The sequence below is a fragment of the Diabrotica undecimpunctata genome, chromosome 1 (genome assembly GCF_040954645.1).
Source record: "Diabrotica undecimpunctata isolate CICGRU chromosome 1, icDiaUnde3, whole genome shotgun sequence".
NCBI classification, from domain to species: Eukaryota; Metazoa; Arthropoda; class Insecta; order Coleoptera; family Chrysomelidae; genus Diabrotica; species Diabrotica undecimpunctata.
The window spans coordinates 72604368-72620684 of NC_092803.1; the positions used below are offsets into that span (position 1 = coordinate 72604368).

At 34.2% G+C, this 16317-nt stretch overlaps 2 protein-coding genes across 2 annotated transcripts in view; both read right to left on the bottom strand.

The window, feature by feature from the left end:
* The window catches only part of Sec31 (COPII coat complex component secretory 31), a 357018-nt gene that overhangs the window by 145662 nt on the left and 195039 nt on the right, over positions 1-16317 (bottom strand). The gene's annotated exons all lie outside the window — the stretch shown is intronic.
* The window catches only part of Myo95E (Myosin 95E), a 135554-nt gene continuing 129744 nt past the window's right edge, over positions 10508-16317 (bottom strand). Inside the window, exons 17-18 of the mRNA XM_072544297.1 lie at positions 16051-16241; positions 10508-10884 (exon numbers count right to left, since the gene is read on the bottom strand). Coding sequence (XP_072400398.1) covers positions 10764-10884; positions 16051-16241 — 312 coding nt within the window. The 3' untranslated portion in view covers positions 10508-10763. The remainder of the gene's footprint in view (positions 10885-16050; positions 16242-16317) is intronic.

The window sequence follows — 16317 nt, forward strand, 5'->3', positions numbered from 1 at the left end:
TATTCGCTCCGTGCGTGACTGACGCGACACCTACCGCCTTCATCTGACAGTTTTGGAGTCTACCAATTTTCAGGTTAAACATATGACATTAATGACATATGTTTGACATTGTTAAATACAGGCGAAATTGACAATTATTGATAATTAACTTTTTAACTATATTTTTTCAGTTTATGTACAAAATAAATGTAGTATTAAAAACTGGGTTTCTCAAAATTCATCATAATATATCTTTTTAAGCCCAAACGGAAAAGAAAAGTTAAAAATCTAGTACTGGCAAATCAAGTTTTTCACATGAAAGAGCATATAATTAAAAACAGTAATAGTAAAAGTTGTGATATAAAAGCTAAAGTCATCAGGCACTCTGCAGTTAGCTTGAAGCCTTATAAAATATCATTTAAGGTAAATTATTTAAATATTTCAATTGCATAAAAATGAGGTTACGTGATATTTCCTTTTTCATATTAATAGCACGGATCCATCTTTTTCTTTTCTCTAATTTATATGTAATCTTTGGGAACCTATAAAAACTACACTTACTATTTTTGCTATTATTAGCACAACTAAATACGCAACATGTATTTGCACACATTTTTGATAAAATTTATGCGTAAAAAGGTAGGGCCAATTGTGTCATATTTCGCCGCTACGCACGCTGGCATCGTTTCAAGGTACCCCTACCATGGTCACGCACGGAGCGAATAGGATTTTATTTTTTGTTTGTTTTATATTGTAACTTTTTTGTTCATTTTATTTAATGGGACAATATGGCTCTTGACTAACACCAATTTAAAAAAAGTAACGTACCAAAAGACATACCTTCAGGGTGGTGTGGAAATTGTCTTAAAAGTTTGTTTAAAAAAAATTTAATTGTTTAACTCCTTAAGGACGGGTCACATCAATAGACGTTTTAGCATAACTTCCGCGACAGCTGGGTAGCATCAATCAGCTTTCTACAAATTTAATTGCTGTTTTTCTATAGCTTTTTTCTTGTGGCATTCTGTATTTTTACGGGAATGTAGGGAATAAGCCACAAAATATTTATTCATTAGTTTAATTCAGTGACGTTTCGAGCTCTATATCCAGAGACCGTTTTCAAATATACAAATGATAGTTATATTTATTTTTCTATAGCTTTTTGCTTGTGGCGTTCTGTATTTTTAGAAATAATGTTGGGAATAAGCCACAATATATCTATTTAAATGTTTAATTTACTGACGTTTCGATCTGTATTGCAGAGACCGTTTACAAAGTTAGAAAAAAAAATTGAAAATAAATAATATAAGATTATATAAATATATAATATTAATAAACAAATAAATTAAATATAACTATCATTTATATCTTTGAAAACGGTGTTTGGATATAGAGATCGAAACGTCAGTAAAAACCTGTACATAAATATAATGTGGCCTATTTCAAACAAATAATATTTAAAAAATACAATATAATTAACGTTGAATAAAAAATGAGCGTAAGCCACTGGATTTTCATACGTCTTTCCCCACTTCTTCGCCTTCAATCGATGAAATCACTCTTCCAAATAGTAGAATCTGATTTTAGAATATTATTAGCAACAATGTAACTTCAAACTAATTTAATTATATTTAAAGGGTTTTTTATATTATTAAATTTTCTAAAAGAATTTTTTAAATAAAATTTTCTTGAATAAAATGTTTTAATTTCAGGAATTATTAAAAGAGGAAGTGTAAGATAAGCACGTAATACACATTGTTTATGTAGTTTAAACAAATAATAGAAGACAAGATAGATGGAAGAAGAGGGCCAGGTCGAAGATGAACGTCATGGCTTTAAGACCTGAGAGAATGGTTTAACAGATCCTCTGCGTCCCTTTTCCGAGCTGTCGCCAACAAAATTAGTATAGCCAATTTTATAACCAACGCACGATAATCGTGCAGGGCATAAAAAGAAGAAGAAAACGTATGTATATTATGATATGTTAGAGTAATTTTATAAATATGATACACAATTTTGATCGAAGTATAAAGAATATTTATTTTATTTGTTCAGTACTCATATCTACTCATAAAGTATTATACAGATTTTTTTTTCAATTTGTAAATTCGATATAACAAAAATTTAAACTATCGGAGCAAGGTGTAGTAGGATATTTCGAATAATTATAATAATTGCAAAATATTCAATACTTTAAGAATATTGAAATTAATTTGGGTCAATATTGTCGACCTCCTCTTCAGCATTATTACGAAGGGCTAATAGTTTTCTAAGTTTCGGGTGTGACCTACCGATTAATATCGACTCTTAATTTTATGAAAAATACCAACAAACTGCAAGTCTTCAAGTCAAAAAGTTATCAAGCTGTAACCGTATCTACCTTTTAAAATATTACTAATAATCCTGTTGTACTAATTGTATTTAAGATATCACAAAATTTCAACTATTATCTGATAATTCTTGAACACTTGCTAAAAAGAAAATTAACAACGTTGGATATCTATCTATCACGAAGATTTGTTCAAAGAGAAACTTACCTATAAAACCAATAGTTGGTGTGAGAATATAACAGAAATCGAGACAATATCAGTTTTATAGGTAATCTTAACAGAAACATTAAAAATAGTTTGAAAAAATATTTATCAGCATTAGAAATGGATGATACCATATAATATTCATTTTAGTACTGTCTAGCGAAGTTAATATAAACAATTACACAACCTAAAAGATTAGAAAATGGTCAAAAATAATAAATTTTTCCCATTCATTGGTCAGAAATAGTTTTGTTGTTCAGCTTACTACTTAATATTGAGTCCAAAACTACTGAAAAATGTTACTTACTTCATTAAAATTCAGACAAATGATAATGTTGTGTAGAAAGTAAAAAGCTAAAATTAATCAAATACGATAAATAATTAGTCAAGTAATTTTAATCAATGGAATGGATAATCGAAGCATGATATGTGTAATACAGGATATACGTTGAATCGTTATAAGTTTGACTCAGTAATAGCAGAAAATTTCATATTCATGCCATTCGAATACATGATCGAATTCTAAAAGTTCTAAAAATTGCTTGTGATGTTTTTTAAATTTTGTTATAATCGCATTATAGTGCAAGTCAAAGTATAGTGTTTTTGTGGCTTTTATATAGTAGTATAGCTTTTATGTTTACGACTATAATCCACTATAATTCCCCTTGCGGTCTATATATACATTACGGCATTAATCGGCATATGACGAAACCCTCGACGGTTAGCATTGAAGACGGATTATAGTGGTGGCAGGGATGTGATCCCTAGTTTGTAAAGTTAATGCGTCATATTTGACAGTCAGGCAGGTTTCAGTGCCGTATAAAATGATACACATAAAATGTTGGAGTGATTTATCGGTTGCATAATTATTAGGACTAACATTGAAAATATATAAAAGTTTAAATGATGAAACGGTGGGTGGTAATTGCAGCATTGCAGGATACGAGATACGTTGGCTGCACTACATTTTGTAGATTAATGACAAAAAAAATTGGATAGAAAATATTGATATACAGAACTCTCATCAAGCCCGTCCTCACTTATGCGTCAGAAACGTGGACGGTGACAAAAAGCGATGAAGAATGTTTAGGCTGTTTTGAACGTAAAATTCTCAGACATTTATAAAGACGTACAGGAGAATGGATTATGGCGTATGCGCTATAATTTTTAGCTTTACCGCTTTTATAGTGAATCTAGTGTTGGTAGGTCTATCAAAATAAACAGGCTGCGGTGGCTAGGTCACTTAGAGAGAATGAATGAGATGGAGCCGTTGAAACACATTTATAACCAAAGACCGGATTGAGTGAGGAGAAGAGGCAGGCCCAGAGAACGATTGGTCCTATGAGTGTTAAAAGTACGAAATTGGAAAACCAAAGCGAAGGATAGGAAGAAACGGAAGCTGATCCTAGAACAGGCCAAGACCCACTAAGAGTTGTAGAGCCAATGATGATAATGATGACATTAGTTGCACTTTAAGCTTCGACTTCCCACATTTTATATGTTTATACTATTATTTCAGCTTTCCGTCAAGCAACAATCGTGAAGAAACAACACAAACAAAAACTCTCAAAAAGGTCCTGAAAGAAATTCATGACCTAATTATAATCTCCATTTTTACGAGATACAAACTCATTGATCCCATCATCCAAAAAACCGGGGATCACTACTTGCCTGGATAATTGATCCGGAAAGCGCTTTTACGCCTTCCGGAAGGATGTAAAAACGATTGAATTGAACATGAAATATTCATTTCCTGATGATCTTTTAAATCAAAGCTTCAGAATTTAAAGTGATGTTCCGTGATGTTTTCATACTTTGGAGTATTTTCTTAATGAAATGACTTAAAATTTTTAAATAATTAATGAATTATTTAAAAATTAAATTAAATTTAACCTATTACTGACCAATCAACGGGACCAACTGACATTTTTTAAATCAATTCCTGACCTTTTAAATTGTATCGCATAAATGTTCCTAAACCCTGATATCGCTAGTTCGAGCCTCTCTTCAGTTTTTCTAGTTATTTGGTTTCTACATCAATTACGATCTGTTATTTTTAGCTAGTGAAAAGTGTTATTTTTTTTGTATAAGCATGTCATTAAAAGCTATTCTTAGATCGATAAAACAGATGGAATTATCGTTTAAACACAATTTTTATAAATAAAAGTGAAACTGGAACAAACCATGAAGTGGAAATATCCAGGAGTGGCTAGTATACCTGTTGAATACAAAGCACGTGGTGTTCGTGTGTATTAAGGTATAAAAAATGCTTATTAAAAGCTTAAAATTTTTATTGTAAAGATCTTTTCGGAATTAAATCATTCCATCATCAGTTTAATAAAAAGTTGTTAAAAACATTGTATGGCCACATAAAAACATTGGAAGGACATCTGTATTAAAAAATCCTCATGGTATTTATCAAGGTAAATGCAATAGACTGTTAACTTGATTATTAAAAACTGAAAATGGGGGCATCTTACATGACCCCCTTTAGTTGGTGAGGTTTTATAGACTTACATTACCTCTGATCTGTTCTGGAGTCTTGGGCTAACTCAAGAGTCAGTTAGCCCAAGACTCCAGAACAGATCAGAGGTAATGTAAGTCTATAAAACCTCACCAACTAAAGGGGGTCATGTAAGATGCCCCCATTTTCAGTTTTTAATAATCAAGTTAACAGTCTATTGCATTTACCTTGATAAATACCATGAGGATTTTTTAATACAGATGTCCTTCCAATGTTTTTATGTGGCCATACAATGTTTTTAACAACTTTTTATTAAACTGATGATGGAATGATTTAATTCCGAAAAGATCTTCTTTACAATGAAAATTTTAAGCTTTTAATAAGCATTTTTTATACCTTAATACACACGAACACCACGTGCTTTACAATTTTTATATCTCAAAAATCTGAGACAAGGAATAAATGATCTTTTGGTGATTTTAGCTCGGTTAAGTGATAGGTTGTCGATTATTATAATCTTGTTATAATTTCAAATTATATCCAATATAAATCGGAAACCTACATATTCTACACGTTAAATACCGCTACTGACATTTATTACGAACAAAGACAGCACAACATCAATGCACTAACGAAGTACGAGATCAGAAAGGTACGAAATTGTTTTAGATGCTGAAAACTTTGATTGTAAAATATGAAGGAAAGTAGGAAGTTATAGCATTATATCAGATATAATATTTTTCAATAAGTCTTGTGACATTACCGAATAACAAATCAAACGTGGTCTTACAGGTATCTCCCATCTCTATAACAAAAAACTTTAACGTATTCAACTACTTGCTCGCTCTAGGAGGAAATAACGAACAGAAACAACACTTATCCTTGTTTCTAGCTTGGATTTTAGACTTTATTATCACTGAAAAACTACTTTTGCAAAAATATGGTGTAGAATTGTATTCAAGCTTTGCAATTTGTGATATTTCTCCACAATAATTTTATTACATGACAATTATAACCACAACACAAGAACCATTCTTTTTAGACAGAAATCTTAAGCTTAATCAAAGCCATGATGGAAAATGAAATAGGAAAAGTTACGTACAGTGGAGAGGCGAGATCGTTCACGTTAAAGTCCCAGTGATTATACATTCATTTGTGTTCTGTTATTGTCAAAATAATGTGCAATTCTAGACTGTACACTTTTTCCATTTCCTGAAATTTTAAAAACATTTTCTGACTAATATTTGTAAAAACTACAAATCAACAAAGCGCTAAGGACAAACGTAGTACAACAAACAATATGATGTTTTGAAGAATATTTCTAAGAAACAGGTTAGAAATTTAAACGTCTGGTTTGGGGGTAGATTTCCTAAAAGATTGTTGCAATAATCGACGCTCCGCATATTCAAGTGTATCAACGGAAAATATATTAATACGCAATTAGTTAGAAGTGATAGTTAGGTTGCCTATCTGGTTATCTCTGTGAGAACTAGTAGTGAGTTTTTTACTTTGGCAGCTTTTTTCGCGGTGCTTTGAATGTATTTAGCACTAGCCATTTCGGATACTATGAACCGTTATATTTACTGTAACTAATTACAGCTATTAAAACAACATAGGAGGTGAAAAAAAAAACACTGTGTGTAATCGATTCAAACAAAAATTTGTATTTTACAGACTCCAATTTAAAACGACATACCGGTTGTCAGTGATGTTATATCACACAATCAGGGAGCCCAATCCAAAATACGAAATTATTATCCTACAAAAGTGGTTCATATACTGCTTAGTCTTCTCTTCTATTAAAGAAGCGAAACGCTTCTTGAATCTGGTACTTAGTTGTGAGACCCTTGTATCAAACCCTGGCCTTTCATTAAACTCGAAAAAAGTCCTGTGGTCTTAATAAAAGCAGTATTTTTCTTCTTTTTTTTTGTGTAGACATGCCTCTACCTGATCTATCAATGCGCCTTCAGTAAATTGTCGTTCCATTGGTTTCGTATTCTTCCCATTGATTGTCTTACTATTGAGGAACCGTCTCTTGCCATCTTTACTACTCTATTTTTTCTTAGTACTCTTCTTTTTCTTAGCTCTTAGCTTAGATCTCCGTCGTATATCTGTACTTTTAGTTCTATCCCCGTGTCTTACAATCGATTTTCCTAAGGGTTTTCGGATTTCCGAAGAAGTTCGACCACGATTTTATCCTTTGTATCTTTGTACGAGAGAGTAAAATATGTGAAAACTGCGGAGTTTCCTGGGGGCATTTGCGTGAAAATTGAATTTTCCTTTGTAAAGAAAATATTTTGTAGAAAAATTGTCTCCCTTATACCATTTTACGAATCGATAAAGGAGTATTGATTCTGTTTTCAAAAGTTTTGGCATAAGGGCTACTAGTGCCCGAACGGTGTTAATTATAACCTAAACATGTAATGTTTTTCGGTCAGTCTCCGTGATTTTCTCTTTCATGCCACTTGAAAGTTTGTTAGTTTTCACAATAAGGAACCTGCAGAAAAGGGATAACGGCAAATCGTGAAAAAGAAAACTTTTACCTTGGAAAAGTTGCGGAATATTTGGAAAATTCGATTAACGCACCCTGGTTCAACCCTAAATTTCCTTTTTTTTTGCTTATCTCATATGACATTTTCAGTACACAAAAAGGTTTAAGGGTTTAAGGGATAAAATCGTGGTCGAACTTCGTATTGAAATCCGACGGTATATAAGGGTTTGTTCATGTACGCCTCTCCATTATATTTTGTGATATCGCAAAATGGCCCTGAGCATTCGAAAATTCATCTAGAGCTTTGCTGTCAGCGAGTAGGCTAAGTTATTCCTTTGACCCCTTTAGTGGGTTCTTTAACGCTAATTCGCCGCCTGGCTGTATATAAACATAATAGTTTTTGGTACGTAGTTTCTTAACGATTTCATCGATTCAGGGTATCAGTGGATATACTTTAGCGTAAAACACTGTAGGAGTGTTATCCCAAATGTAGGTTTCGCTTTATTATTAAAATTTAGTGTACACAGCTTAAGCGTTAAAACGATTAAATTCTTGAGTCAAAAAAATCTTGATTATGGTTCTACAGCGGTGGTTATTGATTGCAACGTTCCGATCGGCATCATTTTTGAAGAAACTAATTGGACATAAAGAATACCGCACACTTTTACAAACACGCCAAAACGTGGTAGTTATTATTATGAAGGAATCATTTAAGCACAAATAAGCTACATTAAACGCCGATTCTGGTGAAGTTACGTTTGACGAAATTGCTAAAATAAATGAATGCGTCGAAACAATAGCGGGCGCAGATCTGTGGAATAATAGATAACACTGACACTTAGTAGTAACTAGCACCTTACATAAAAGCCACTAAATGAATACGGACAAAACGATCGTTTTCGATCGGTTCGCTGGTCGCACATGTCTGGTAATTCGAGGGGGAAAAGGACGTACAATTCAGAGGATCTCGCCATGACTGCTGTTTGTTGTCATCAATAAAAAAAAAGTATTTTGATTACAATCCATTCTCATTTCAGGCCCACCAACCGGATGTATGATGTGTGACTTCCGTTGATACACAACTTGGATTTTGTAGGTCAACCAATAAGTTTTGTAAACAAGGTCTTTCGCAAAATATAGATAAGTGAAGAAATACAGGTCTATGCTTGCGCGAATAAAAACATGATTTGAGTGATGTAACCACACAAGGGACGTCCAAATAGGATACGGTTCAATTTCAGAATCTCAATAGTAGAACAGAGACACGATTTTCAAAATATATCTGCACGCACAATTTCCAAACATTATTGACAGCTGTCAAAATAGCTGTTACTAAAAACACTGTTTTTAACTTGAATTTGAATTCTGTGTATATTTTGTGCCAATGATGTAATATACGAAAGAGAATAACTAAGAATGGAATACAAAAAACAAGTGTAAACTATACACTATACTATAATAACAACTCAAGATAAAGAACAACTCGCCAAAATTCATTAATAAAAGAAGCAAAGTAATCGTAAAAGTCAGTGCTTATGATAGATGTGTAGCAGTCGACGAAATTGCAACTAATCTCTATTTATAATAGCAATATTTCCATTGTGTTGTAATAAAATCTTGTGGAGATTTAATAGTGCTTTAATCGTATGAGGCAAAGTTTATTGTTTCAAAAATTTGGCATTACTTTGGCACTAGATATGAACACTAACGTTTTCTTTAAATGCATTGTAAAGAATACTCCAATGCACGAAATACTATTAGAAACTTTTAAAAAGAAAACTTATATAAATATTCTGATTATTAATAGAAGTTAAGTTACAGTTTTGGCACAAACCGTTTTAGCTCTTTAACTAAAATAAAGCTCTAGCCACTATAAATTAAGGTTCTCTTCTGAGAAATATTAAATATTTTTTCAGTGAGTAACCATCTAACATCCTTAGATTTTCTCATTATGTACATCTTTTATATTATTCTAAATTTACCGTGCCTAATGTTCCTCTTTTCGAATACCGATATTCCTCAAGGATAAACACTCAAACCACCAACAGATATTATAAATAAATTCTATTTTTGATTTTGTTAATATTATAAAGTTTTCCTACACGTTCTGTTGCTTTGAATTTACTTTTAATACTGTACCAAGCTCTAACATAACTCACTAAGTCCTAAGCTTGCCATTTAGATGACGCTATTAATAAGAAATCAACATATACCCATAAAATGTCACTTTTCAAAATTTGTGCTCAATCGGACCAACAGTTTACAAGTTACAAAGCTGTAAGTGAAGCTACCTTTAGAATTAAAAAAACAGAATAACCAGAATTCGTCTGCTGATAAAGCATTAGTAAGTGATGGGAAAATACTCTTAAGAAATTACCAGAATCTTGCTCTTCGAATTGCTTTGCATCCAACATATTCTTCAGATCCGGTTCAGCTACTACTGGCAGTTAACAGATTTTAAAAAATGTATTCGTTTTATTTGTTTATTGAATTGTATAAAAAAATGAAAAGAAATACATGAAATATATTGTATTAATTCAATTTAATTGTTTGTATTGTTAATAAGTGTCAGAAAATATAATAAAAGCTGAACGTGCAGGTTATCATTCTGTTTTTCATATGCGGAATTGTAGAAGAACTCGTATGCACAGTTAATTTAAGATCGAGAAGTGGAACGTTCCTAAAATTGGGAGTATTTGTCGATGTAACAGTGTTCAATTTTAATATTATGTTCAAAATGTTTTAATATTATTATTTAATAATGTATCGTAATTCCAATGATTTCAAATTTCAAACATACTACACATAAAATAATTATGTCATGTTATTGTGAAATCACACTGTCCATTTTTTTGAGGTTAGATATTGATTCTAAACAGATTCAATTTTCTTTATTATTTTAACTAAAACTAGATCCATTTGAAATAATTTTGGATTAGTTATTAGGTAGCTTTAATTGATTATTGATAATAAGGCAAATAATTAAGATCTTTGGTCAAATCAAGAGAAATTCTTATTTAAAATTTAAGAATGGCATGTTCGGTTTTATTAGAATCAAGACCTAACTAAAAATGACAGCGTAACGTTCCAAGCAATCTCCTTTTCTATTTTTTCGTTACAGTAACCTCATAACTAAATTTTATACGTCGTTTATGTGATTTGAGCGTTTGAACTTCAGGAAAGATCCATTTTATAGAACGAAACAATTGTGCAACGAAAGAAAGAAGTGAAAAAATTTCCTAATGGCAGTGTCTGTTATGCTGGTCTCGACATAGGCGTAGATATGTCTGGCTAAATGTCAAACGAGTACCTCCATCTTGTTGGCTTTTCGTAATACTCTTATCTGACCTGGCTGGACTTCCGGTAGACCGCATTTGAACGTAAACGTTACCGTCTGGGAGCCAAAGTTGGCTTCAAACCTAAAAAAAATTTAATAAATGAAAGTTGCTATATTGCTGTAAGATACATATTAAAACTACAATTAAATAAGTGTCCTTATTTATATCTCATACAATGTCCAGATATTTCTGTCCAAAAATAAATTTTTCCCGGGTAATAGCGAAAAAGTTATTCTAAATGTTTATAAGTAAACAATTGTAATTACGTTTAGCAATGTTGGAAATAGTTTTTTATAACTGTTTTTAAACTCTTTTGATAGAATAACTCTCTCTTGCTTATGCTACCCGTAGAAACATTGTAAGTTCATTTTTTCTCACTTATTTTATTGTAAAGAAAAGTTATTTGGGATAAACAAATTGAATAACTTTTAAACTAATAGATGAATTACTCCGACCATATTTTAACCACACTTTAACTTTAAGGGATTTTCAATCGGTCAACTCATTTTTGTTTAATACTAAAAAAATGTATTAAAAACGATGAGAAGCGGAAGAATGCTAAAAAATTTGAGACGAAAATTAATTCAAATTTATTTCAAAACTTTAAACCTCATTTTATTTTCGATTCCTTCATTCAATCACGAAACAGTACTATAAAGATGAACTGTGCAAAGTTTCAGCAAAATCGATCGATTCGTTCTCGAGAAATCGTGCCTACCGCACGCAAAATAAGTTTCGAGAAAAACGCGTTGGAAGTTTTTAAACTGAGAGCGTACGTACCGACTGCGCGGTATTCAAATCTCTATTAAAACTCCAGTAATATTGCTTGAATATAATTCAAATTTGGTGTGAATACTTTTGAAGTACTAAACTTTCATATGGAGTAAAAAAATCGATTTTTTGAAAATACAAGACCTATGTAACCCCTTAAACTAATTGACTAACGATTTGAAAAGGAAATGATACAGAGGCTCACTAATTTTCGAAATATCGTTCAGCGACGAAGCCAACTCTTATTTGAACTGACATGTCAATAATTGTCGCTATCGAACAGAAAGAATCCGAAACAGAAACATCAGCCATCACTTGATAGACCATAGATCATAGCCTAAGCTGCAATTTCCGGCAAAGGCATTATCGGTCTATTTGTCCACGAGAACGAACGCAGGCGAACAGTCAATATGGACAGTGACTGTGACAGTCATACTTCTAAATTCTGATATATACCAGGAATTCTGATCTCTTTAAATTTGACTAGTGAAGTAATGTACCCACCTTAGACTCGAGCATTACTTGGAGTCGGTAGATATAATGAATAACCAAGAGAGCGGTAGGTAACTACGTTAATGGTAGCCAAGACACATTCCCGAAAAAATGTGGGGTTTTAAAACCAGACATGTTACATATAATTTATAATATGGTAATAAAACCAACAATTACATATGCATCACTGGTATGGTGGGCAAATGTGCTGCAAAAAAGTGCCATTCTCAAATTAAACAAGGGGCAAAGACTTGCTTGTCTTGTAGTCACAAGAGCCCTGAGAGGCACATTAACAGCAGCTATGGAGGCTCTCTGGATCTCCCTCCTCTTTATATCATTATAAAGGGGAGGCGGGAATAGGATATTATATACTGTGAGAAAACTTGAACTAACGTGGTTAGATCAGGACATAACAATATCATAAATGAAATCAGGAATACCGAATGGATAACTTCTGACCATACGATACCTAAATTCAGGCCTAGAGTACCTTTCTAAGTGGACACATGTCCACGAGAGGGATGGGCCAGAGAAAATACATAAACCAGTAGGCTGTAGGTTACACATGCATATTGAATGGGCAAGCGCAAATAGGACTGAAGTACTGCGTAAAACAAGCTGGAATCAACTCAAAGTCATAACAGGCAGCCAAGGGACACCTGCATAAAATAGGGCTGTTTCATGGAGACTTAAACTGCAGATTTTGCAGCGAAGTGTTTGATCGCAGGCATCAAACGTTTTTTGGAGACATCAAGTGACTCTAATAACATCATACCCACCCACTAGATCTGCTCCAGCTTCGAAATAATTCCAGAATTCTGGCATGGGCACATGAATGAATAGTAAATGTACAATAAGTCAATTGACTACAATATGACCAGTTTACAATATACTGCTTCCTGATCCTGATCCTGATGAGAAAAAGAAAATCCTGATCTCAGACCTCTTAACTATTAACTTTGCTATTACTCCCTCTGTGAGAAGACTTGAAAAGTAAGGTATATTGGAATAAACCGCTAATCTATTGAAGCGTAATATCACATCAAAAATGACGGCAATCGCTCGAGCAATGTGCCAACGTGTTGCTATCAATGTTCGTTCGAGATTAGTCGAGTACCAGTAGCGCCATCGTCGGCGTCGGCAGCTGGACATTATTTTTTCCAAGCCGTTTTACAGTCCAGTATCTGTAAGTAAAACATAAACAAGGTATTTGATTATTTAGACTTTTAATTTTACTTAATTACCAAATCCCTAAACTATTTTTAGTTATATAGCAGCGCTACAGGCCATTGGAGCCCTTGACTTCTAGGGTACAATGAAATATAGAAAGCGACTTACTCAAAGCCGCAGATCTATTATTATCTTATACGACGCTTGAAACATTATAACACTCAAAACAACATGGGTGATACCATGCGGTGATCTAACATCGTTTTCGTTTGTGCAATCATTTCTGCGCTATTCCTTGGAATTCTAATCAGTATGGTGAAAAAGATTTAAAAGTCATTTATTGCACTTAAGCATATGACTGGATTTTTCCTTTCTAATATTAAAAGTGATCCGAAATGCGTCTTCCTCTTACGGAGACTATACGTTCCGGATATTGGCGATTAACATGGCTATCTTAATTTTGCTGGCAGCTATTAGGAATTATATACTTCAATATTATTTAACATATTTCAAATCTAATGTTTACATAGGACTCCTAAGTTCTGAGTTACTGGCTTCATATAGTATACTCAGTGACATTAGAAGTGTTACACCCAGAAGGAATAATTTCTTGAAATTAATTTTTTGGCAACATGGTAGATTTACTTCAAGAATGAAACGATAACGTTGTCAAGAATTTTTAATAACAAGTAATAAAAAAAAAAAAAAATGTCTTTGGCGACCCCGTAGCTGAATACACTCCTGTATACGTCTAGGCATTGACAAAATGAGATGATCGATGTCTGCCTGTGGCTCCTCGTTCCAAGCAACTTGAACTTCATGTATTAACTGTACCAGAGTATGTGGAAGATGGTACAAAGTGGACAGTCTCCTTCCCATCATATCCCATACATGTTCGATAGGATTCAAATCCGGAACACGGGGCGGCCAGGGCAAAACATTAACTCCAGCTTCTTATAGAAAGTCCATAGTTTGACGGGCAATATGGGGACGCGCGTTGTCTTGCTGAAAAAGGACTCTCGACGGCCGTCGAGATAAGGCAGTAAAGTGGTTTGTACGATGTCATCAACACAACGCGCAGCTGTCATATTGCCTCGAATAAACACAGGTAGTGATGGACTACCATAGGCAATAGCCCCCCAAACTGGGGGCATTACTCCAACTGTTCTGTGTACATGCCTCTCAACAGCAAACCCGATATCCCGTCGCTCTCCACGGTGGCGTCTTACCATCCTACGACCATCATGCATCCCTAAACAGAATCGTGATTCATCGCTGAATGCTACATTACGCCATTCTGCCACCCAATGCTGTCATTCCCTACACCAATTCAAACGTTGATGACAGCGGTCCGCAGTCAAAGGAACCACTAGTTGTGGGCGGAATTAAACCAGTCCAAAGGCTCGAATATGACGGTATAGTCTACGCATACTAACAGGTCTACCTACTACTTAAAACCATTAGTCAGTAATTTGACGCGTAGTAGTAAAACGGTCTCGCAGAGCCATTAATCTAAAGCGCCTATCTTGACGCTCTGTGGTACGCCTCGGTTGACCAGTTGATCGTCTTTGTGTTCCTCTACCTTCGTTTGTCCACACACGACAGACACGCATAACCCTCCGTCCGGCTCGCGGAGATAAGAATACGGCCGGGGTCAGAAAGCCCTGCCTGTCGTAAGAGGCGACTAATGGGTAGGAATCGGGAGGTGGAGAGCCGTCGCTTCAGGTGTCGGGTTTGTAGAAACGCACACGGTCGCTTCGGCGACACGGTCACCGGTCTACACTCCTAGTATCCGAGACGAGACTCTCGTGGGACCACTCTACTCTCATTCCAAAAGAGCCTGGTGAGGTTGAACGAGCTGGGCCCGTACATACCTCTCCTGGCCTTGTGTCAGGCGTGGTGTGGGTGCCCGGCACGTACCCACCGGAAGATTCAAGAGTGGTAGAGACAGAGAGAAACGTTTATTTTTGCATACGTGGCGTGGCACCTTCACTTTGGTGTCGGACTCGTAGGGGCAGAGGTTTCGTTAACGGTCGTATGCCGAAAGGCCAGGAAGACCAGGGTCCTGCCAATTTATTTTGGAGGGCACGAAGCTCAGACACGCATAACCGTCATTGCCGTACAATTAATGCGACGGCCAATTTCGCGATTCGACAAACTCATATCTCTATACGCAATAATTCTCCCCTGTCAAAATCGTTAACTGGTGGTAATTTTACTGTCTTCGAACTCGAGGCATTTTCTTAGACTGAAGAATAATAACTAAAAATTTCTATACGAACCGGTTTTTACAAATCGGTCACTTCACAAAAAAAATTAAAGATAAAACTTTTTTTTACAAAAAGTAGAAAAGATAAAACATTGGTATTGTTATCATAGCATGTTTTAAATATAGTCATTCTGTTGCCAAAAAATTAGTTCAAGAAATAATTCCTTCTGGGTGTAACACTTTATTGTTTATAGACCTTTAAAATTCTTCTGCATAAACCGAGTTATCTTAATTTAATATATTATTGAAGAAAAATTAACTGAATTTAAGTTTAAAGACCTATAGCTAACATTTGAAAGCTGTCCCAAGTTAATAAAAGCATCATTAATATCAGATATTTTAACGAAACTTGCATAAAAATAAGGTTTCCATTTGCTCCTTTGTTTATATTTTATTGAGTAGTCTAATAAATAAACAACAAATCAAATAATTTAAGAGGTGGTTGGAAGGAAGAGTCGAATAGTTGTAAAAAATGCCATGACAACAAAGATCACACAACTATTTTTCCTACTCACCTCAATAACTATAAACTTTATTGAACTTACTCTGTAGTAATGTTAACTTCTGGCGGCTTCCCTGTCGCATTTTGAACGACCAGAAACAGCTTGGTGACTATCTCGATGACGTGGCCGGTCTGAAAGACGAAATCTCCCTTCTTCTTGCTCAGATCGCTCTGAAATAGACAGCTTGTCTGGTCAGATGAGGCACTAGACGTTTCGGGGTTTGCTAAGGATGACTGCGGAAGAAAACAAATACTAATCTAGCGCTATGTATCTACCTAAGAAGGTTGTTTAAGCATGTTCTACAATATG